The sequence below is a fragment of the Pelobates fuscus genome, chromosome 1, assembly GCF_036172605.1.
Source record: "Pelobates fuscus isolate aPelFus1 chromosome 1, aPelFus1.pri, whole genome shotgun sequence".
In the NCBI taxonomy this organism is placed as follows: Eukaryota; Metazoa; Chordata; class Amphibia; order Anura; family Pelobatidae; genus Pelobates; species Pelobates fuscus.
In genome coordinates, this window is record NC_086317.1 from 122,521,073 (window position 1) to 122,546,202 (window position 25,130).

A 25,130-nucleotide genomic window follows, 5' to 3' on the forward strand; every position below is an offset into this window, starting at 1 on the left:
GTGACACGCCTCTGTTGTTATCAATGACAGAAACTGCAAGTTAAAGACACAAGACTTGAGAATCACATTATCTGGGAGGACGAACTCTAGCTGCGAACTTGTCTGGGCATCTAAGAGAATTGTTTAATACAATAGCTTATAGTCTACAGTTATGGGATGCGGAACATCCGTAAAGACTGAAAATCAAACTAAAAAGTCAGAAAAAGGTGAGTAAACTATGTACATTTATTGTGCATGAGCTTCCTATAATGTATTTATTACGTTTTTCGAACTTATTCTAGGGTCAGTTGTCCACAAAAACAGGTAACTGTTGCATACGTAATAGAGCATATATATTTTATGTATGGCAGAAGCATAGCTATCTAAACCAAAGGCAAGCAAAAAGGTTTACTAAACTGGAAATTGACAAGAATTTACAAAAAGTTAAATGTTTTCAATTTTGGGGCAGTCCCACACATGCAAAACGAATAATTTTTTTCAATGAAGTTTTAGTCACATTTTTCCAGCGCTGTAGATCCCTCGGCACTGCTTACCCCTACTGCTCCGGCGATGTCTTAGAGGAGGCTGTTCCTCCTTCGCAATGGTCCAGTTGAATGCATTGGGGAACTAACGAACATGCACAGCGAGCACTGCAAGCGCATTCAAACTTTCCCATATGAAAGCATTGAATCAATATTTTTCTATATTGCTTCCACGTCACGTGTTTTACTCGGTTATTGCAGTGGAAGCGCCTCTAGTGGCTGTCATACTGATGACATGTTTTACATTGCTGGGTTAAGTCAACAGGGACACTGTATCTAGACCACTTCATCTCAATGAGGTGGTCTGGGTGACTACAGTGACCTTTAATTATACCTCCCAAATGTACTTCTTGGCAACAGGGCTGCCATCAGAAATTTTGGGGCCCCTGACAAAGCACAAGGTCTGGGCCCCCCCCCCCCGCCCCCTCCCTCCCGGGCCCGCCCATGCCCTACCTAGTCCGCTGACAATGATGCAGGACTGAATGTGGTGTGTATAGTGGAAGTGAATTAGAATGTGTGTAATGGATGTAGTGTTTGTGTGTATTAGATACTGTTTGTGCAGTGAATGCAGAGTGTGTGTTTGTGTAGCGGATGCAGTGTGTATAGTGAAAGCAGAGTGTGTTTGAGTAGTGGATGTAGTGTGTGTTTGTGTAGTGGATGTAGTGTTTGTATGTACTAGATGAAATGTGTTTAGTGGATGCAGTGTCTGTAGTGGATGTAGTGTGTGTATTAGACGCAGTGTCTGTGTATAGTGAATGCAGAGTGTTTCAATTTGTGGTGGATGTAGTGTGTGTACTGTGAATACAGGAGGTTTGTGCAGTGGATGCTGTGTGTACAGTTGATGCAGAGTGTATGTTAGTGTAGTGAATGCAGAGTGTGTGTCAGTATAGTTAATGCAGAGTGTGTGTCAGTATAGTGAATGCAGAGTGTGTGTCAGTATAGTGAATGCAGAGTGTGTGTCAGTATAGTGAATGCAGAGTGTGTGTCAGTATAGTGAATGCAGAGTGTGTTAGTGTGTAATAAATGCAGAGTGTGTGTTAGTGTGTAATAAATGCAGAGTGTGTGTTAGGGTGTAGAGAATGCAGAGTGTGTCAGTGTACATTTGTAGTGAATGCAGAGAGTGTGTTAGTGTGTAGTGAATGCAGAGAGTGTGTTAATGTGTAGTGAATGCAGAGAGTGTGTTAATGTGTAGTGAATGCAGAGAGTGTGTTAGTGTGTAGCAGATGCAGAGAGTGTGTTAATGTGTAGCGAATGCAGAGTGTGTGTCAGTATAGTTGATGCAGTGAGTATGTTAGTGTGTAGTGTATGCAGAGTGCATGTTGTGTTAGTGAATGCAGTGTGTGTATTGTATTAGTGTATGCAGTGTGTGTTGTATTAGTGTATGCAGCATGTGTGTTGTATTAGTGTATGCAGTGTGTGTTGTGTTAGTGTATGCAGTGTGTGTGTTGTATTAGTGTATGCAGTGTTTGTTAGTGTATGCAGTGTGTGTTGTGTTAGTGTATGCAGTGTGTGTGTTGTGTTAGTGAATGCAGTGTGTGTTGTGTTAGTGAATGCAGTGTGTGTGTGTGTTGTGTCAGTGTATGCAGTGTGTGTTGTATTAGTGTATGCAGCGTGTGTTGTATTAGTGTATGCAGCGTGTGTGTTGTATTAGTGTATGCAGTGTTTGTTAGTGTATGCAGTGTGTGTTGTGTTAGTGTATGCAGTGTGTGTGTTGTGTTAGTGTATGCAGTGTGTGTGTGTTGTGTTAGTGTATGCAGTGTGTTGTGTTAGTGTATGTAGTGTGTGTGTGTGTTGTGTTAGTGTATGCAGTGTGTGTTGTGTTGGTGTATGCAGTGTGTGTGTTGTGTCGGTGTATGTAGTGTGTGTGTTGTGTTAGGTTATGTAGTGTGTCAGTGTATGTAGTGTGTGTGTTGTGTTAGTGTATGTAGTGTGTGTGTGTGTGTTGTGTTAGTGTATGTAGTGTGTGTGTGTGTTGTGTTAGTGTATGTAGTGTGTGTGTTGTGTTAGTGTATGTAATGTGTGTGTTGTGTTAGTGTATGTAATGTGTGTGTTGTGTTAGTGTATGTAGTGTGTGTTGTGTTGGTGTATGCAGTGTGTGTTGTGTTGGTGTATGCAGTGTGTGTTGTGTTGGTGTATGTAGTGTGTGTGTTGTGTTAGTGTTTGTAGTCTGTCAGTGTATGTAGTGTGTGTGTTGTGTTAGTGTGTATGTAGTGTGTGTGTTGTGTTAGTGTATGTAGTGTGTGTGTTGTGTTAGTGTATGCAGTGTGTGTTGTATTAGTGTATGCAGCGTGTGTTGTATTAGTGTATGCAGTGTGTGTGTTGTATTAGTGTATGCAGTGTTAGTGTATGCAGTGTGTGTTGTGTTGGTGTATGCAGTGTGTGTGTTGTGTTAGTGTATGCAGTGTGTGTGTGTTGTGTTAGTGTATGCAGTGTGTGTGTGTGTTGTGTTAGTGTATGTAGTGTGTGTGTGTGTTGTGTTAGTGTATGCAGTGTGTGTTGTGTTGGTGTATGCAGTGTGTGTGTTGTGTCGGTGTATGTAGTGTGTGTGTTGTGTTAGGTTATGTAGTGTGTCAGTGTATGTAGTATGTGTGTGTTGTGTTAGTGTATGTAGTGTGTGTGTTGTGTTAGTGTATGTAGTGTGTGTGTTGTGTTAGTGTATGTAGTGTGTGTGTGTTGTGTTAGTGTATGTAGTGTGTGTTGTGTTAGTGTATGTAGTGTGTGTGTTGTGTTAGTGTGTGTAGTGTGTGTGTTGTTTTAGTGTATGTAGTGTGTGTGTTGTGTTAGTGTATGTAGTGTGTGTTGTGTTAGTGTATGTAGTGTGTGTGTTGTGTTAGTGTATGTAGTGTGTGTGTTGTGTTAGTGTATGCAGTGTGTGTTGTGTTAGTGTATGCAGTGTGTGTTGTGTTGTGTATGCAGTGTGTGTTGTGTTGGTGTATGCAGTGTGTGTTGTGTCGGTGTATGCAGTGTGTGTGTTGTGTCGGTGTATGTAGTGTGTGTGTTGTGTTAGTGTATGTAGTGTGTCAGTGTATGTAGTGTGTGTGTTGTGTTAGTGTGTATGTAGTGTGTGTGTGTTGTGTTAGTGTATGTAGTGTGTGTGTTGTGTTAGTGTATGCAGTGTGTGTGTGTCAGTGTATGTAGAGTGTGTGTGTGTGTCAGTGTATGTAGTGTGTGTCAGTGTATGTAGTGTGTGTGTGTTGTGTCAGTGTGTGTAGTGTGTGTGTGTGTTGTGTCAGTGTGTGTAGTGTGTGTGTGTGTGTGTGTGTAAATCTGGGGGGGAGGGGGAGGGGGAGGAATGGGCATTTTCACAGAATTTTTTTTTACACATTTAAATTTAATTACATTGTTTCTCCCCCCTCCCTGCTTACCTTTGTCCAGGGAGGGGGGAGATTCCATCCCTGGTGGTCCGGTGGGGGCCCCCGGCTCCCTGCTACCGCAGAGGGGGCCCAGGCAGCACACAGCTTCTCCTCTCTTCTCTCCTCCAATAACTCTCGCGAGACCCGCGGAGCGTTGCCATGGCAACCGGGTCTCGCGAGAGTTATAGCAGGGAGGAGAAGAGAAGAGGCTGTGTGCTGCCTGGGCCCCCTCTGCGGTAACAGGGAGCCGGGGGCCCGCGGCTGCACACATAGATAGCGATATTCGCTATCTATGTGTGCAGAGAAAGAAAGTGGGGCCCAGGACTGCCAGAGCAGTCCGGGCCCCCCAGGGCCGCCGGGCCCGTGACAACAGTCATGGTTGTCACCCCCTGATGGCGGCCCTGCTTGGCAAATACTGTTGATGGCAATAAATAATTTGATAGTTTTCACGTCCATTTCATCTGCAACTTAGGCACGACTGTCAGACCGATTGGCAGCTTTGTTCACTATCTAAAATTTCTACACGTAAAAAGGTTATAAGACTACTAATTAGAAATCAGCCTAATATAGTTTACGCTTGCAGCAGCATTTGTTATTTATTGATATTGTTATATTGTACATTATTCTGTACGTCATGTATTAAACATTTAACAAGCTGTGTATTAGAGAATCAAAGTAATTGTGTAATAAGGATATTAGTAGTAGAGTAAAAGTGGTTACGAACCATGCCTATGATCAAAAGGAAACAACAAACTAAAAACATTTTAATATGTTGAGTGCTACCTTCTCATAATATGCAATGATTGTAGAAAAATAATCTTACTGAGTAGAAAACTTGCATCCCTATACATCCTACTCCGTATAAATCAAAGGTCAGGTAAGGTCAAGGCACATGTTGCATCTTTAGGGCAGAATAAACAAATACTATATTCCAATATTATTATTTTATAATTAGCACCATTTCCTTTTATTAATTAAATAATTGTAGCAAGCACAATCTTGCCTGTCCTCGTAGAAGATATTTGTTTGTTATTGCCAGAATTCCCATGGGTTTACATGTTCTTCACTTCAATTACTACTTGCACTTGTAGCGCATGTCTAAATATAATTAAACCTTATGAAACAAAGAAAGTAGGCATTGTTCACATATTGCTTATGTGTAGCTAGTAAACATGCAAATCAAAATAAATATGTTGCATAACTGCTGTAATAAAATAATAATAAACCCATCTAAACATTTGTAATAAAGATGGTCTTATTTGTGAATAAAATTGTTCTTCTCACTCAGTAATATGTAATGTAATTAAATTTTTTATTACATTGTGGGTTCCTATAATAAAGCCCACTTCAAAAAAGTATTCTTTACACTGAGATGGTAATTGGTTAGGAGTGATGGGAGTTAAAGGATCACTATAGGATTAGGAACACAAACACAAACATGGTCCTGACCCTGTAGTAAAAACCCACCATTTAAGTGGCTTGCCCCCCCCCCTCCCCCTTTAGCCCTCTCAGAATGGGTTAAAACTCACCTTATTTTCAGATCTTCACGGGTCCGCTGGAGCTGGCCTCGCTCCCTTGGTAACATCATCAAAATTGCCGATTTTTAACTAATTCCATGGGGAAAGCATTAGATTGGCTAAAATCGGCAAGGGGGCTGGGTCCAACTCGATTTTGGCCAATCAGCACGTCTTCATAGAGATGCATTGAATCAATGCATCTCTATGAGGAAAATTCAGCGTCCCCATGCAGAGCGTGGGAATGCTGAACAACAGGGCTGCTTACTGTGCAGCCCTGAGCCAGGAAGCCCCTCCAGTGGCCATGTGAGAAGTGGCCACTTGGAGGTGTCCCTAGAGGCAATGTAAACACTGCCTTTTCTCTGAAAAGGCAGTGTTTGCATGAAAATGCCTGAAGGGAGTGATTATACTCACCATAACAACTACATTAAGCTGTAGTTGTTCTGGTGACTATAGTGTCCCTTTAAGTGCATGTGCGGTGCAGAAAAGGACCTAGACTCTATGACAAACCAGTGAGGGTTATTGTACAGGCTGCCTTTTCTTATGATAATTACATGGATGTAGAGATATTAGGCAAAGAGAACAGGGTGGAGCAATTAAAGAGATACTATAGTGCCAGGAATACAAATCTGTATTCCTGTCACTATCGCTCCCCCCGTCTCCCCACTCCCCCGCAACCCCTGTAAATAAAGGGTTAAAAACCCATTTACTTACCTTATCTCAGAGCCAATGTCCCTCGGCGCTGGGTTGCGACTCCGCCCCTCCGATGAGCGGGTGCTAATGCGCATGCATGGCAAATGCCGTGCATACATTAGACCTCCCCACAGGGTAGCATTGGATCAGTGCTTTCGTATAGGGAATAATCTGACGATAGCTGTCCTCATGCAGAGCCTGAGCATGTCCAGCTTCAGATACTGGACCAAAGGTCAGTTTCGATTCAGGAAGCCCTCTAATGGCTGTCTGGTAGACAGCCACTGTGGGCAGACTTAATGCTGCAATGTTGCATTGCAGCTCTAAGTGCAAAAGGGACACTGCATCCAGACCACTTCAATTAGCTGGTTTTTTTTTAAGGTTTTTTCATTCTCATTCAGGGTACTGAATCCTGCTTGTTGTGAGCATCCTTTATTTGATGGTCAACCTCCAAAGTGTTTCGGGATAGTCCCTATTCTCCTAAATTATATTTTAGTTGCATAAATTGTTATTAATAAGTCATCTAAACTTTATCAGAACAGTCGTTTTCACTTCTTTATTTCTTAAGGGTGCAATGACTTTGTTTCCGCTTTCCCGGATAAGTATCAAAGAAAAAACAAAAAAGATGCCCAGCACTCCTTACTGTGAAAATATGATGTCCATTTATTGGCAAAACAGGAACATTTCAACTGTATGTCTAAATCAAACAATGTGAACTCCTCCCCAACCCACACTTAGTTTATACCATCTTAATTAAACACATGATAAAGTAATGAATGATGAAGCCCATACAAAGTGACAGTTTCCATAGTGATAGTAAACAACGTGCAGTGTGCTACACAACAACATCACTGACTACAATTCATCCAAGAAAATGTAAAGTGTGTAATATATCTGCATACAAATTATAAATCAATATCGTAAAGTGAAAGTGCATATTGCAAATACATATTAAAATGTACTTAAATAGAAAATGCTTTAACTCTTTAACATATGCAGAATTTAGCTGTTTCAAAACTTAATATTTATCCTATACAGATAATATTTATTTTAATAAGACATTTTTAAAACACCAGTAACGGAGAGGTAAATAATTTGGGAAATGCATTTCTATCTTCATCATATCATCATTTTAATTTTCAAATGGACATAAGGATAATTTAAATTAAGTTATAGAGGAAGAAGAAAAAAACGTATTTTACATACTGCTAAAAATTCATAAAACTTTACAGAACCCACCTGGGAGACCCATTGTCTCTGGGGTGGATTCTGCACTTGTTTCTGGATAAAATTTTACGCCCTGGTCTAACATCCTTAAGGTAACACTTAAGAGATACATCTGATTTACTTCTTAAAGAATCACTGTAGCGGAATGCAGTAAGCCTGTCCTGCAAAATGCCTGTGTAACTGTATCCGTTATATTTTTACCTATGTTGAAATTGTTATTCGTCTATTTACTATGTGAATTGTATGTTGTTCGGTAGTTTCCATCCGTACTACATACTTATGGAAACTACCGAACGGAGGGACCACCCCGGAGAGAAGTGTGCCAGCAATTAAAGTTCACATTCTTTCCAGCCGCAAGTTAACCGGCTTATTATCATTGTATCTGGGTGGCCGCCATTCGGCATGCGTACACGTGGCGGCGGCCATCTTACGCATGAAAATCCCAGCGGTGTTTGGTCGTCGAGTGCCTGGAACTCAAATCGGACACTCAAACAACCAAACACCGCTGAGACCTCCAGAGCTCCGTAACTGCCGAACGGAGAAACATAACGAATCCCCATTCGGTAGTAATAAAGTACCGAATGAGGGAATCACTATCTAGGTGAATGTAAATGTGGATGGCAATTATAAATGTCTGTTTTAACTGCCGAACGGAGACCGACCGCAGGGCCCATTCTCATGGAACCCTTTTCGGATACCAACTCGTGTGCGGTCGGTCAAACTTCACCTGCCTGTAACTACCGAACCACTGGTCCGATCTGGGTGAATTTTGGATATTATATTCACCCAGATCAGGGCTACCTAGCGGTACCCTGATATTAAGGATATATGATGGTTTAGGGGTACATCCAAGTTTGGGGTAAAGTAATGTACAACTTAAGGGGATTATGACCCACTCTGAGGGGAGGAGATGTGTGGGAGGTAACAAGAATGGTATTGGTTACTGTCATAATTACTGTAGTTCCCTCCCTTGCATGGGAGCAGGCTTTATAAGAAACCTTGGAATAAACGATTGTCAGTTCTACTCCTGAAACTGTGTGTCGTCCAGTTATTGGGAGTGCTGTGGGGATATTGCTGTACCTTTTTACCTGCTGGAAACTTTGCTGTGGATTTACTACTGACTTGTTCCTGAGCCTCCCTTGGATCTAAAGTGGAGAATAGCTGCGGGAAATCAGCTCTCCGCTACATTGGTTGGCAGCGCTGGGATCCAGACTCACAGAGGAACAAGGATTAATGGAGATTGACCTTTCCACGCTAAAGAGAACCACATTGAAAGACCTTCTGGAAGCGAAAGGTGTTTCTGCCAGCAGCAAATCCAAAGCAACGCTTATCACCGAAGTAATGGCAGAATACAGAGCAGAGGAGGTCCAGGCCACGGAACAAAGACCTGAAACAGAACAGGAGGAGTTCCAAAGGCATTTACAATACAGACTGGCCTTTGATGGGGAAAACCCACCAACAGAGATCATCTCTAAAACAATGACAGAGGTGCAGGAGTTTGTGAAGAGAAACAGGAGACCACAAACACCAGAAAGAAGTACAGCAGGAGCTGTGGCACAAGAGGGTAAGCCCAAAATTCCCTATCAAGCTTTTAAAACATATGTGGAAGCAGAGGAGGATATAGATGCCTTCCTCCAAGACTTTGAGAGACTGTGTACGCTGCATAACATACCAAGGGAAGAGTGGGTACCCATATTAGCAGGACGGCTGTCAGGAAGGGCAGCTGAAGCCTACCGCACTGTACCAGATGTTGAAATTAGGAACTATAGCCGGGTAAAAGAGATTATCCTGGCCCGGTATGCAATAACACCAGAGGCATACCGGAGACGTTTCAGGGAATTGAAAAAGGTGGACAAAGATTCACACGCAGAGTGGGCTTGCCGACTAGAAAGGGCAGCTCTTGGGTGGATGCAGTCGAGTAAAGCGCGGTCCATGGAGGACTTGTTACAAATGCTGCTGTTGGAGCAGTTTTATGAGGGGATATCCTCAGAACTACAGGAATGGGTGAGGGATCGTAACCCCACCACCCTCACCGAGGCTGCCAAAAAGGCAGATGACTTTATGGATGCTCGCAGACAAACCAAGGCAGTGGGTACCAAACCTGCCATGCGGCCACTAGGGGTAAATTCATTCTCTCCTAACCCTCAACCCCCACCAAGACACCTTCCTCCACCAGCACCAGCAGCAGCGCAGCAGAGATACCGCACACCTGCTTCTGTGCAATGCCACCGATGCCAGAGGTGGGGACATTACCAGCGAGATTGTCCGCAGTCCAGGGACCGCAACACCTGGATCCGACCAGGGCCTCCACCACCACCACCGAGAGCAGCAGCGCATCACTACCAGGACGAGGTACCACTTCCCTACAGCTCTGCCGTTCCAGTCACGACTGTGGAACAGTGGGAAGTGCTGCATGAGGCCAACCCCTTACAGGCACAGGCGGATAATCGCCAGCACCATAGGCAGACCGTGTATCTGGAAGGGAAGCCTATGCAGGGGCTCAGAGACTCGGGAGCCACCATCACCCTGGTGCAAAGTCATTTGGTTTCTGACAAGGCCAAACTGAATAAGACTGTGGCTGTCAGGGTTGCAGGGGGAGCCGTGTATCGGCTAGACACAGCCAGGATACACTTACATTGGGGTGCGGGGTTCGGGAATGTGGAAGTGGGACTAATGCCGCAATTACCTGCTGAGGTGGTCCTGGGGAATGATCTGGGCAAACTCACCTCCGCATTTGAACCACAAACTACTGAGGAAGCACACCCAGTAGTCACCAGGCAACAGGCCCGCACCCAACAAAACAACGCACTGCCGGAGGTCCAGGTAAGAGATTCCTCCCCTTCCCTAGACTGTATCCCTTGGGCCCCTCCTGACGAGTTTGTAGCCGAGGTAATCACTGACCCTACCTTACAAGTATACCGAGACAAGGTCACCTCTATCCAACCGGGGGCGGAGGGGGAAAGATTTGTATGGGACAGACAGTTATTGTACCGGGAAACGAATAAACAGATAGATGGGTCAGACCCCATTGCTACAAGACAGCTGGTGGTACCTCAGAGGTACCGAACCGAATTACTCCGGATAGCGCACGATATTCCGCTATCCGGACATTTGGGGGTCAGCCGTACCAGATATCGGTTGACCCAAAGTTTCTTCTGGCCAGGGATTAGCCAGGAGGTGCGCAGGTATTGTAATACCTGCGATACGTGCCAGAGGGTGGGAAAGAGGGGGGATAAGCGTAAGGCGAAGCTGCACCCCCTACCCATAATTGAGGAACCCTTTCATAGGGTTGCCGTAGATATTGTAGGCCCCTTCCGGAAGCCTAGCCCATCGGGCAAACGGTACATCTTGACCGTAGTGGACTACGCCACTCGCTACCCCGAGGCAGTAGCCTTAACTAATATACATGCAGAGACGGTGGCTGAGGCGCTGATGCAGATTTTCTCCCGGATGGGGTTACCCAGGGAGATCATCTCGGATCAGGGCACTCAGTTCACGGCAGAGGTCACCCAACAACTCTGGAAGTTCTGTAAAATTAAGCCCATAATTAGTGCTCCGTACCACCCCCAGACTAATGGGCTCTGCGAACGGTTCAATGGCACCTTAAAACAGATGCTCCGAACCTTCGCAGAGACTCACCGAGACTGGGAAAAATTCCTGCCGCACTTACTGTTTGCTTACAGGGAGGTGCCGCAGGAATCTACAGGATTTTCCCCCTTTGAACTGCTATTCGGGAGGAGAGTAAGGGGACCCCTAGACTTGATTAGAGAACACTGGGAGGGAGACCGTAGCGTGGACGGTACCCCTATTGTACCATATGTGTTGGCCCTCCGAGATCGCCTGGAAGCACTCACTAAGACGGTAAAGGAAAACCTACAGGCAGCTCAGACGCGTCAGCGCACCTGGTACGATAGGGGCGCCAGGGACCGCAGCTTTCAGGTCGGACAGAAAGTTTTAATTTTAAAACCTGTCCGACATGATAAGCTACAGGCTGCCTGGCAAGGCCCTTATAAAGTGGTAGAACAACGATGTGACACCACGTATATAATTGGCCACTGCGCAGGGAATGGGGGGCGACGCATGATCCATGTGAACATGCTGAAACCTTACCAGGAACGTTCAGAGGAGGTGACAGCTATCTGCGCCCCCACCTCTGAAGAAAGCGACAGCCTACCCCTCCCCGATCTGTTAGAGGACGGACAGCTGGCTGGGGATTTAGGAGCAGTTGTATTGGGGGATCGGTTGAGCCCACAGGAGCGTATCGAGGTACAACAACTACTGCAGGAAAAGCAGGAGACCTTTTCTAATGTACCTGGATACACCCCTCTGGCGACCCACCGAGTAGACACCCCAGGTCAACTTCCCATGCGCCAGACCCCGTACCGCATCCCTGAAGCGGTCCGGGAGAATATGCGCAAAGAGATAGAGGAGATGATACAGTTAGGAGTGATTGAGCCCTCAGATAGTCCCTGGGCATCTCCAGTGGTCCTCGTACCAAAGCGGGACGGCACGACCCGCTTCTGCGTGGACTACAGGAGATTGAATGAGAAGACCGTATCCGACGCATACCCAATGCCTAGGATAGATGAGTTACTAGACCGGATGGCCAGGGGGCAATACCTTACCACGATTGATCTGTGCAAAGGGTATTGGCAGATTCCCTTGGCCCCGGACGCCATCCCTAAGTCCGCCTTTGTCACCCCATTCGGCCTGTACCAATTTAAGGTCATGCCGTTTGGGATGAAAAACGCGCCGGCTACCTTCCAGCGGATGGTGGACCGCCTCCTAGATGGGTTCCAAGACTATACCTGCGCATATCTCGATGATATTGCCATATTTAGCGATACCTGGCAGGAACACTTGGCCCATGTAGGAGCGGTTCTAGACAGGATCAGGGAGGCTGGTTTGACCCTAAAACCAGCTAAATGTAGTATTGGGATGGCCGAGGTACAGTACCTGGGCCACAGAGTGGGCTGTGGTAAGCAGAAGCCGGAACCCGCCAAAGTAGAGGCGGTATCACAGTGGCCTACCCCGAAAACTAAAACTCAGGTGTTAGCCTTCCTAGGGACAGCAGGGTATTACCGGAAGTTTGTTCCCAATTATAGTGCCCTGGCCAAACCCCTCACTGACCTGACACGAAAAAACCTTCCCCGCCAAGTAACCTGGACCCCGGAGTGTGAGCAGGCATTCCAACACTTGAAAGATGCACTTGTTAATGCCCCTGTCTTGGCCGCTCCCAATCCAACTAAACGTTTTCTTGTTCACACAGACGCTTCTATGTTTGGATTGGGGGCAGTATTAAGCCAAGTCGGGGCCGATGGCGGAGAACATCCAGTGGCTTACATCAGTCGCAAACTTTTACCCCGGGAAGTAAGCTACGCCGCCATCGAGAAGGAATGCCTGGCTGTGGTGTGGGCCTTGAAGAAATTGCAACCCTATTTGTATGGACAGGCTTTTTCTCTGCTCACGGATCACAACCCGTTAGTCTGGCTGAACCGGGTGGCTGGGGACAATGCCAGGCTGCTGCGCTGGAGTTTGGCGCTGCAGCCTTTTGACTTTAACATTCAATACCGCCCGGGTAAGCAAAATGGAAACGCCGACGGGTTGTCACGACAAACTGATCTGGAGAAATGATCCGTGAGCACCCCGGTCATCCCCAAGCCGATCCGTGTGGGATCAGACTGTGTATGCCGGCTTGTGGGCAAGGGGGAGCAGTGTAGCGGAATGCAGTAAGCCTGTCCTGCAAAATGCCTGTGTAACTGTATCCGTTATATTTTTACCTATGTTGAAATTGTTATTCGTCTATTTACTATGTGAATTGTATGTTGTTCGGTAGTTTCCATCCGTACTACATACTTATGGAAACTACCGAACGGAGGGACCACCCCGGAAAGAAGTGTGCCAGCAATTAAAGTTCACATTCTTTCCAGCCGCAAGTTAACCGGCTTATTAACATTGTATCTGGGTGGCCGCCATTCGGCATGCGTACACGTGGCGGCGGCCATCTTACGCATGAAAATCCCAGCGGTGTTTGGTCGTCGAGTGCCTGGAACTCAAATCGGACACTCAAACAACCAAACACCGCTGAGACCTCCAGAGCTCCGTAACTGCCGAACGGAGAAACATAACGAATCCCCATTCGGTAGTAATAAAGTACCGAATGAGGGAATCACTATCTAGGTGAATGTAAATGTGGATGGCAATTATAAATGTCTGTTTTAACTGCCGAACGGAGACCGACCGCAGGGCCCATTCTCATGGAACCCTTTTCGGATACCAACTCGTGTGCGGTCGGTCAAACTTCACCTGCCTGTAACTACCGAACCACTGGTCCGATCTGGGTGAATTTTGGATATTATATTCACCCAGATCAGGGCTACCTAGCGGTACCCTGATATTAAGGATATATGATGGTTTAGGGGTACATCCAAGTTTGGGGTAAAGTAATGTACAACTTAAGGGGATTATGACCCACTCTGAGGGGAGGAGATGTGTGGGAGGTAACAAGAATGGTATTGGTTACTGTCATAATTACTGTAGTTCCCTCCCTTGCATGGGAGCAGGCTTTATAAGAAACCTTGGAATAAACGATTGTCAGTTCTACTCCTGAAACTGTGTGTCGTCCAGTTATTGGGAGTGCTGTGGGGATATTGCTGTACCTTTTTACCTGCTGGAAACTTTGCTGTGGATTTACTACTGACTTGTTCCTGAGCCTCCCTTGGATCTAAAGTGGAGAATAGCTGCGGGAAATCAGCTCTCCGCTACAATCACTTTAGGGTCAGGAACACAAACATGTATTCCTGACCCTATGTTGTTAAAAACCCCATTTAGCCCCCCTTGGCCCCTCATGCCTCCATAAATATAGTCTATGCTGTTAGACTCAGAAAAACAAGCAGTATGCTGACATCATCAGGAGTGGTAGCCTGATCCAATCACAATGCTTCCCCATAGGATTGGCTCAGACTGACAAGGAGGCAGATCAGGGGCAGAGCCAGCATGATTCAAACACAGCCCTGGCCAATCAGCGTAGAGATGAATTGAATCAATGAATCTCTATGAGGAAAGTTCAGTGTCTGCATGCAGAGGGAGGAGACACTGAATGTTTGGATGCATTTTAGGCAGCCATAACCCAGGGCGGATCTCTAACAGTCATCTGAGGAGTGGCCAGTGAAGTTATCACTAGGCTGTAATGTAAACACTGCAAAAAGCCTGCAGTTAATGATTCTACTCACCAGAACAAATTCAATAAGCTGTAGTTGTTCTGGTGACTATAGTGTCCCTTTAAGTTAAAAACATTGAAGTGACAGAAATTGTGCTGAGACAACTCCCATGATTCTTTTGCCATCTATTGCTTTTAATTAATTCTGGAATTTGTAAGCCACCAACATTGGGGGGCTCAGAGCTTAAGATATTGGGTTTAAGGTAACATATGAGGCTGATTTTCAAATCTTTAGCTCATCTTTATAATGTATTTTTCTCAATTGGAAGCCTTCACAATTTTGAGAGCGTCACTGGCGCTGAGTCTAAGGCTTTCACATTGAAGCCAGGGCCAGAGGAGGAGAGACCAGGACATGTAAAATGGCCATCATCTGGAGCAGTATGTGGTTAAACGTTAAAAGCTTAACCCCTTAAGGTAAGACAGTGAGATGCAGTTATTATTGTGCCTAATTATGTTCTATGAAAAACTGCTAAGATATGTACAAATATGAACTACGCCCACTAATTCTTATTGCCATCTCTTTTTATGATTAAAAATAGCAATAAAAGCAGCAGTTCTTATTCAGCGATGGTATCGTTTCTATACAGCCCGACTAGAAATGAGAAGACGTTACACACTCAGTATATTTCAGTCCATAGAATATGCTGAAGAACAAGCTCAGCTTCAGGTTAGGAATGATTTCATTTTTTTAAATTTCATTTTTATATGATTGGAAAATATACCAATATCTTACTATACATAAGCAACAATATTTGTAAAGTAACTGTGTTAGAATTAGAATTGTACATTTTTCTTTGGCCGAATCAAAATTCCGCAGATCGGACAAATTCCAAATAACCAAGCAAACGACTCATGCAATGGACGAGCATGTTCGTCTATTCGGTATTTTCAGTTCCATTCCAGTTACAAAAAGGGATCATATCTCCTGTTCATTGAAGAGGTGGGGACATTTTTTTATTAATGGTTAGGGGAAAGATACTAAATGTTGATCAAACGAGGAAAAAAATGGAGGCACAGTTAAAAACCCATACTTCCAAGCAGAATTGTTCCAGACACTTTAACTGCTGTTATTAAGGGGGAGAGAGACCAACAGACAGGGACTAACTGCCATTACTCTTGCTGTGCCTGTGTTGTAGTGGAAGTTTGCCTGTGTTATTGATCCTCGTGTAAGACTGATTAGGTTTAGGTTACTGCAGTGCAACTTACACCCACTTTGAGTGGAAGGTAAGTATCCTGTTTAATTGTTCCTAGAATTAAACTCATAGTTAGTACTAGGTAAATTAATAAAAAAAAATGGTAACCAATATGTACAATGAAATGGGCAGCTACATAAAGAAAAAGCGACTTGGCAAATAGAAACTATAAATTCAAGATATTGTATGTGAGCTCCAACAGTGTAGGTGGAAGTAAAAAATAAAAAAAGGTTCCTGTATTAAATATACCTTTAATACAGCAGTATTAAAAAAATCAAAAAAGTTATTTCCCTTTCAATATAAGTAAGCCTCTTTAGTGGGATATGTAACACGATCCAGTAATGTAGCAATAAAGTTTCTGGTTCTAATACCTGTTAACAACATACACCTCCTTAATGGGGAAAACTGCAACAGCTTCAATTTAAAAAGAAGCAGCATGTTGCAGCCCAAATGGAAGGTCTAATGTGAAAGCAGAGAGGGGGTAGACTCACCAGCTGTTGTAAAAATCGACAAAACCCCTCTCTGACACGTGTAATAGTGAAGCAGAAAAACAATAAACAACATAAATACTTAAACCGGCACCCCTCTATTAGAGGAAGAGAATAAATCAAAAGCAGACATAATAAAAAAGCATGAAAGATGTGTTCTGAAATATCTAAAGTCAATGTCTTAAAAAAACAACTGACACACTAGATTATAAAGTACCTGACCTTGGGGGGCTCCCACCCGAGGTATCAATCCGGATAATAAAAGGTTGATTACAGCTCCAGAATAAGAAAGTCACTGAGTACTGAGTGACTAAAATAATTTGCACACGCCAAAACTCGTTGCTTGAAATCACTTAGGTGATGCAGAGTAAATGTAACGCCGTGGTCGGTAACTTCTCAAAAGACCGCGGCTTCACAATAGATGCTCTGCACACCAAATAATGATAAAAAATATAGCGGGAAAAAAAACACACAGCACGTCTACATGTTTCGTCCCTGCTGCAGGACTTGTTGATACCTGCCTGGGAGAGGAGTTGAAGAAGCAAAGTCAGAGGGGACAATACCTGCCTGGAAGAAAAGAGCTGAATCTTGGTCGGGCAGAAGAGTTCCTGAGAGACCCCAGTCAAACTTTGACTAGGTCTGGAGTGCTCCAGGGTCCCCTTTGGCAGTGAGTAAGGTGGTGGACTTGGTGGAAGTACTCAGTTGGAGTATGAGAGCTCTGTCACATCTGGTGGCAAGAGCGAGATCTGTTTCCTCCCTTACACAGCAGTTCCAAACCACCCCCGGGACCAATGACAAGAGCAGAACTCATGGAAGGAGGTCAAGCCATCACTCGTGAGGTGGCTTCATCCGCTGAGAAGTTCCAGAGGCAAGTGTAAGAGAGACTCTTCTTTTTTGGCAAACACACTTTGGCTGAAGATCGATATCGGCTTTAGTTGATGAGCGGCTCAGGAGAGAAAACAGACAGAGGTACCAACGACTAGCTGTTCTGTGAGCCTGTGAAGTCGGAAAAGTGTGTTCGAATTCCAGAGGCATATACAAGCCCTGTGGATGAGCCCGTCTCAGAGAAAGCATTCCTGCAATGCGGGGGAGATATTCGGCAGGCCCTTTGGGGTGAAGCCCTCAATGTCTGTTGCCAAGAACCGGGCATGTACCTCCCCAATCCTGGGCAACAAACAGGACCAGGTCGAATTTCGGATGTATCTCCTGGAAAAACAGACCTGGACCAAATGGATAATTTACCTGGAGTGGTTCATATGGAAGTTGACCTGAATGGCCAGGGCCGGACTGACCCACCGGGAAAGTTCCTGGTGGGCCGCGGCACCTGGGACTGGGCTGACAGCCCTAATCATTGCTCAGGCTCCTGTAATCCCGGCCGGCTATGTGTGAGCTGTGCGGCCGCACAGGGCCCATGGGAGCATGGGGAGCCAGGCGGCTGGCACAGCTCACACATGGCCGGCCGGGATTATAAAAATACATTTGCGGCGGGGCGGAGCCTATTGTGTGGCGGGCGGGGCTTAGCGTGTGGCCCTGGTAACTGCTGCATGGGAAGCAGGAAGGAGTCCCTGCTTCCCCAACAACCAGCTTCCAGGAGCTCCAAGGGATGTGGAGGTAAGAAGCAGGTCAGTGTGACTGCCTGTGAGTGTGTGACTGTGTGCCTGTGTGTGTGTGTGACTGTGTGTGTGACTGACTGTGTGTGTGTGTGTGTGTGTGTGTGACTGTCTGCCTGTGTGTGTGACTGCCTGTGTGTGTGATTGTGTGACTGCCTATGTGTGTGACTGTCTGACTGTGTGTGTGTGTGTGTGTGACTGCCTTTGTGTGTGTGTGTGTGTGTGTGTGTGTTTGACTGTGTGTGACTGTGTGTGTGTTTGACTGTGTGTGTGACTACTGTGTGTGTGTGACTGCCTGTGTGTGTGTGACTGTCTTTTTGTGTGTGACTTCCTGTGTGTGTGTGTGACTGTGTGTGTGTGTGTGTGTCTGCCTGTGTGTGTCTGGCTAATTGTGTCTGTGTGTGGCTGTCTGCCTGTCTCTGTGTGTGCGCATCTGCTAGTGAGGGAGCCTCTGTGTGTGCGCGCCTGCTAGTGAATTTGTGTGTGTGTGTGCCTGCTAGTGAGTGAGCTTGTATGTGTGTCAGTGAGCTTGTCTGTAGGGATCATATGTGTGTGTGCGTGTTAGTGAGCTTGTCTGTAAGGAGCATGGGTGTGTCGGAGCCTGTCTGTAGTAAGCATGTGTGTGATCGTGAGCTTGTCTGTAGTGCCCATATGTGTGTCAGTGAGCTTGTCTGTAGTGAATCTGTGTGTTAGTGAGCTTTTCTGTAGGGAGCGTGTGTGTGTCAATGGGCCTGTCTGTAGGGAGAGTGTGTGCGCGTCAGTGAGCTTGTCTGTAGTGAGCGTGTGTGTGTGACAGTGAGCTTGTCTGTAGTAAGCTTGTGTGTGTATCAGAGTTTGTCTGTACTAAATTTGTGTGTGTGCCAGTAACCTTGTCTGTGTGTGTCATTGAGATTGTCTGTCAATGAGCCTATTTGTGTGCATCAGTAAGATTGTCTGTGTCTGTGTGTGAGTATGCTTTACTGCTGTAAAATTTAATTACCCTGAATGGACTAAAATTTTGAATTAGAAGAAGAAATGTATCAATATATATATATATAACACCCTACATAGCACAATGGCATAGATTTTTTTTCCAGGGCTGCTTCGTATCCCTCGTCCCGCCCTGTGGATGGCCAATATTGAGTGCTACAATGGTGTGCAGCACAGGAGCAATGCAGTCCAGAGGGGGATGGTTTTTCTGAGGGGGATAATTTTGATGTAACCAGAAAAGGGGACAGATAAATGAGAATGTCAAAAGTGCAGATAGTGGAGAAAAGCCGTTTAAAAATGGGAAAACACTCCCTGAATCCCTCTGATAAAAGCCAAGTGTAAAACTGTATAACACAGAAGAGCAAATACACAGGTGAAAATACAGTGCAGGGCGCCACAAGCACAATATATATAGTGCTTATAGTTACCAAAAATGTTGAGTTGAGAATCAGACTCACATATAAAAGATAAACAAAAAAATCATAGTACAAAACTTTAACATACACAAAAATATAAAAAGAAAGTGGGAACACTCACAAATGTAGAGGCACAATTGAAATGAATTAATATGTGCACAAGCGCTTGTTTCCTCAAAAAAGACTTAATCCCGAGGATCAACAGTCAGCTAATGAGGTCTCGTTGCAGTTTCCTTCTCGGGTAGTCAGGAAACAGAGAGTCCAGGTCTCAGATACTGCTTGGCAGGAGTCCTTCTGGGGTAATGCTCAACGCAGAGAAAATGCTGTGGATTTCTATATTAAATTTTAATTTTCTCACCTCACAAAATACATATCTGGAGGAGCCCTCCCTCACTCCTAGCTGAGGCAGGTTTATTCTCCTATTCCTATATCTCCTATTCCCACTTTCTTTTTATATTTTTGTGTATTTTAAAGTTTTGCACTAAGATTTTTTGGTTTATCTTTTATATGTGAGTCTGATCCTCAACTCAACAATGTTGGTAACTATAACCACTATATATATATATGTATGTATATATATATATATATATATATATATATATATATATATACATATATACATATATATATATATATATATATAGTGCTTGTGGCGCCCTGCACTGTATTTGCACCTGTGTATTTGCACTTGTGTGTCATGCAGTTTTATAATTGGTTGATTTTGATGACCTTGGATTATTGTGGAGGAGTTTTGAGGAAAACAGCAATTTTGGAAGTGACTATGAATTGTGTTTCTGGAAAATTTGGGAAACCAGAGAACTCCAGCTGGATCTTGAAGGAGTGCCAGAACTGGAACTGGGTCTGGTCAGTCTGGCTACACAGGAGTGGGAGCTGGAGAGGGCATACCAAAGACTGCAGAATGCATGCATGCCTTGGAGTCCATGGACTTAGGATATGTTGAAACTCCAGCTAAAGAGCTGGCATCAGGGCAGAACGTCACTGACCTTTGTGCAGGAGATCCAGTTTCGGGGGAGGAAACAGGTTGCCGTACAACAGTGTGGAAATGGGTCCAAGCAGAAGAGCTGGCAGTAGGGCAGAGTGTTGGCGGACTCTGTCTGAAACTTTCAGTGGTACTGGACTCTCAAATATTAGCCACTGAAGTTACAGTTACCGTCATTACAGCAGAAGAGCTGGCATCAGGGTATTGGTAAAGGAGGTGTGGATGGGACTGTGGTTTCCACACCTGAATCACAGAGATGCTGGGCAGTCGGCCCAGATCCCCAACTCATTGACATGGGGGCCTCAGCCACCCTGACATCTTTCCACTAGCAGAGTGAGTGTCTGGGATATGGCGCTATCTCTCTAGCAGCAGAAAGACCTTCTGGGAGGGGAGGTCAACATCCTCACTCCCCAGTGGCCGAATATGTACCAGGGAGAAGAGGTGAGCGGGCTTCCTCATCAGCCGCAGAATAAGGAGCTCCCCACAACCCCACCTGAAGCTCTGGCATTGAGACAGAGTGCCACTGGACTCTGCCCCCAACTCGTTGTTGCTCCTGCAAGTGTGACAGTAGAGTAGAGCTCTACAATAGTGGATGAGCCCAAGCAGCATTGGGACAGAGTGCCACTTGCCTCTACCCACAACTACTAAAAGAAAAGGATATTTTTCCTGTACTTGTGGAGGGAATTACAGTCTCCACCAGTTTAATACCAGGATGTTGGGCAGTTGGCTCAGATACCCAACCTATTGTATTAGAACACCAGCCACTCTGTATTCTCTGCAGCGGCTGATAGGACTTAATGGAGAGCGTGTTGTTGACACTTATCCCCAGTGGCAGTTACATGCTATGGGAGATGATGAGGTTGGCTGGGTAAGTTACTTTGTTACAACTGTACTCAATCCTGAACATTGATTTGGCTTTGAGATAAATAGAATGAAAGTACTGACTAATCTGGGAATCAACATGTTCAGCGTCTCCCCCCAGGTTACTCTACATTCGATGGGAAAGAAATGTAAGAGAATTCTCTATTACCTTTGTACTTGTAGAGAGCTGCAGGTCAGCCTCCTTTCCACCAAATATGGGCCCTGTCTTGGAATGGTGTTCTGTTTTGGGGAGGCAGGTACAAGGAGGCAATTTGGACTGCTTTCACCCTTGGTTTGGGTTTGCCATTGGGATATTCTTGTTTTAAAAGGAGATTTTTATTTTCAGAAATGTGTTGACTCTCCATTGCCCTCTGTTGGTGAAACTGGAAAATGCATTGTTTGCATAATCACAATATGCACATTAGGATATTGCAAAGAACTGACCAGTTATATTTCTATATATCAAACAAATACACTATATACATAAACAATATGTAACAGTGAAAGTGCGTAGCGCTCAATAATGGTCACTTACTCCCCAGCAATTTCTTAAGGGTATGTAAGATATTTGGGTATTCTTTACTCCGAATGCAGTATGTTCCTCAAAAGAAACAAAGAGAAAACAGGGAAGACTCGCCCTGGTGTTGAAATCCTTATGATAACATTATATTGTGTAAATAAAGGTGAAGGTTGCTTCTCACCTGGATCAGAGCCTGTAACCTGACTCTGAGTGTATTAGCCCGTGAGTCCTTTTAAGGGGATGACTCCTTCCCTCTTTCAGCAGGATAGAAGATGTACCAGGTGTATGTCAATCAATAAAACCTGTATTATATAGACATTTAAAATCAATAAAATACATACATTACACTGGTAGCAGTCCAAAACGCGTTTCGCCGATTTCTCTCGGCTTTGTCAATTGGACCGTTTTTCCCATACTGAAGGATGGCTATTTCTGCTACAGACAATCATCTCCTAACTGCAGGTAGCAAGCACTGCAAGACTCATCCCGGCAGGCAGGGCAGACGCAACCGTTAGGCGAATTAAGGATTTCGCCTAGAGCGCCAGCCTGCTGTTTCCCCTATCTTGGGCCGCAGCACTAGGCAAGTGGCTCTTGAGCTGCAAGCCCTCCCCCCTAGCGCCGTGCCGATTCTCCAGGCGCCCGAATCCTTGCACCGGCCCTGCCAGCAGGGCGAAATCACTAGAAATTAGAAACCGCGCTAAATAAAAAAATCTCTCCTACTGAGTAAATGAGTAGTGCAATAAAATGTTACGATTAGATCAAATCAAAGAGCAAGATGGAAAAAAAAAATAAAGTAAAACTAGCAGCGGTGTGTCAATAAATAAAAATAAATCACTAACACAGATCCACTTATCATCTATTAAAATATACCTTAGTGTATTCACCTGAAAAATATTGTCCAATAAAAGAGTCCTTTCAGAGAACCTGTACTTTCCAATTTAGAGAATCTCGCTAATCTCACTTTTTCTAGTTGTCCGTAGAGCACATATACCTTAATTCTTGAAGAAGTAAGTAGGGTGCTTGTTCAACAGGTAGAACACCAGCTGTTATTTACCTACAGCCCCAGTGATAGCTTGGTTTAGCATCATGCAATAGTAATGCCCAAACATTTTGAGAACTGTAGATGAAACTCAATCAATGGAGTTGATGTGCTAAAAAACTCTGGTTTGTTACAAGAAGCAAATGCACAAGTGTATATTATAGGGGTATGTGTTATATTTGGGCATATGTGTATGAATTGTAAATAAAATAAAATTGTACTCTTTGTAAAGTGATTCTCTATCTTATTCCACCAGCTCTCAAACTTTTTTACATTTATGATCGACCACTTTGCACAGGTGAATGGCCCTGGTCCAGGTAAGAGTATGCAGTATTTAACAAGCTCTTCAATTCACTAAGGCAAATATAGCTTAGTCCTCAGTAACTAAAAATGGAATCTGAGCAGCATTATCACTACAGACAAATGTAGTGGTTAAGGTGCTAGGAATCTACTGTCCCACAGTTTTATGTCAAACTGTTTTGACTCATTCCTCCCAACTATCCTAATGTCCCTATTTTCCAGAAGCTCCATATTGTTGCGTTGTCTTGAGTGTATAACAGAACTCCACAGTAATAAAACTCACAGTAGTGTGTCTTTAAATTACAAAAGATGCATTTAGAAATCATTATGTGTAAATTATATATGTTTATGTTGTTCTGAATTACATTATAATTGCGTACATTGTTATTAGTAAGTCACATAAAATTTCTCAGAATAGCTCTGCCCCTGGCACACCCCCACTCATGCCCCTAAAATGAAAGTGTACTATATTTGTCTACTTAAAGTGTAGGGAGGTATGCAAACTGAAAGTCCCCCAGACAAAGCAGCCAATCAGGAGTGGAGATGGGATGGGCTTTAGTTGAGCACGGGAGTGAGATAATTGGGAAGGCTTGTCAAGCCAGACACAGAAGACTGTTACTCTGCATATGTATTAGGTTTGTGGGGCCTCTGCATAGTTACATAGTTACATAGGCTGAAAAGAGACATGTATCCATCAAATTCAGCCTTCCTTACATTTATTTTTTGCTGTTGATCCAAAAGAAGGCAAAAAAAAAAAAACTCAGTTTGAAGCACTTCCAATTTTAGGAAAACTAGGGGAAAAAAATCCCTCTTGACCCCAGAATGGCAGTCAGATTAATCCTTGGATCAAGAAGAATTTACCCTACATTAAAAAATTATATCCTTGATTGCATGAGACTGCAATTTCACAATGGCAGAAGGACCAGATATCCCCCTACCCCCCCCCCCCCCCTACACACACACACATACACACACACATACAAACACATGTACTCCAGCACTTGGTGAGCTGTGTGCAGCTCATCAGACCTTGTTACTTTACCTAGTGCTCAGATTGGGGGTAAGTGACACTTTGTCACAAAAAGTAAAATATAATATTTAAAGGGACGCTACAGACACCAAAACAACTTTATCTTAATGAAGCAGTTTTTGTGTACATATAATGCCTCTGCAGTTTCACTGCTCAATTTACTGGCATTTAGCAGTTAATTCACTTTTGATTGTGTTTATGCAGCCCTAGCCACAGCTCCCCTGGCTGTAACCGACACAGCCTTCATGATAACAAAATGGTTTTATATCTAATCAGATGTAACTTACTTTAAAAGTTTATATTTCCTGCTCTGTAAATTAAGCTTTAATCACACATATGAGGGTCCAACAAGCTATTAACAGAGCAGGAGATAAGACATTCTAAACCAAACAGAATTTGCAATAAAAGAAGTGTAAACATTAGATGGCTCTTTACAGGAAGTGTGTAGGAGGGTTGTGTAAGTCACATGCAGGGAGGTGTGTCTAAATGGCAGAGAACTGAGCAGTGAGACTGCAGGGGCTTGATCAATACACCAAAACTGCTTCATTAAGCTAAAGTTGTTTTGGTGACTATAGTGTTAAGTATTTTTTTGTTCTTATGATGCCTCTTGCTCTTTGTCTGGATGGTAGAGTATTATATCTAACTGGATACAGCATAAAGACTCTAAGATTATCACATAAAAAAATCTGAAGTAAAGCTTTCAGTGCCAATTACAGCATGCCATCCACTCACAGTCAGTGCCAAAGTTAGCAATCTGTAAAATTCTGCTATTTCTCATTACAATAAAAACAATGCTCAGGCTGAAGATGACCCACATTTTCAGTGCATTATATATAATAGATGGATCTCTTTGAAGCTCCTGCTTTTGCCACAAATGTCCACGGCTTGCAGCTTCTGTAATTAACTCTTAAAGGAACACTATAGCTTTAGGAATAAACATATATTTCTAACTCTATAGTCTTTATATAATTATTTAGGTGTGTGTGTGTGTCCCACGCCTCTGAGGGTTTGAAAGGTGAGTATTACCATTGAGTCCTTGCTGCGCCTGTCTCCATCCTGTTTCCACTGACAGCTACTGGAGGCGCTTCCTGCATTCAGACAGGTCTTTGGTGTGACGCTGGACATCCTCACGCTCTGCTATAGCACAACTAGCTTCAGATTTAGTGCTACAATGTAAACA

The 25,130-nt window shown here is 44.2% G+C and overlaps 1 protein-coding gene across 1 annotated transcript in view; it reads left to right on the plus strand.

The window, feature by feature from the left end:
* The window catches only part of PPEF1 (protein phosphatase with EF-hand domain 1), a 132,674-nt gene that overhangs the window by 58,996 nt on the left and 48,548 nt on the right, over positions 1 to 25,130 (plus strand). Inside the window, exons 3-5 of the mRNA XM_063444297.1 lie at positions 31 to 206; positions 15,064 to 15,191; positions 22,877 to 22,937. Coding sequence (XP_063300367.1) covers positions 152 to 206; positions 15,064 to 15,191; positions 22,877 to 22,937 — 244 coding nt within the window. The 5' untranslated portion in view covers positions 31 to 151. The remainder of the gene's footprint in view (positions 1 to 30; positions 207 to 15,063; positions 15,192 to 22,876; positions 22,938 to 25,130) is intronic.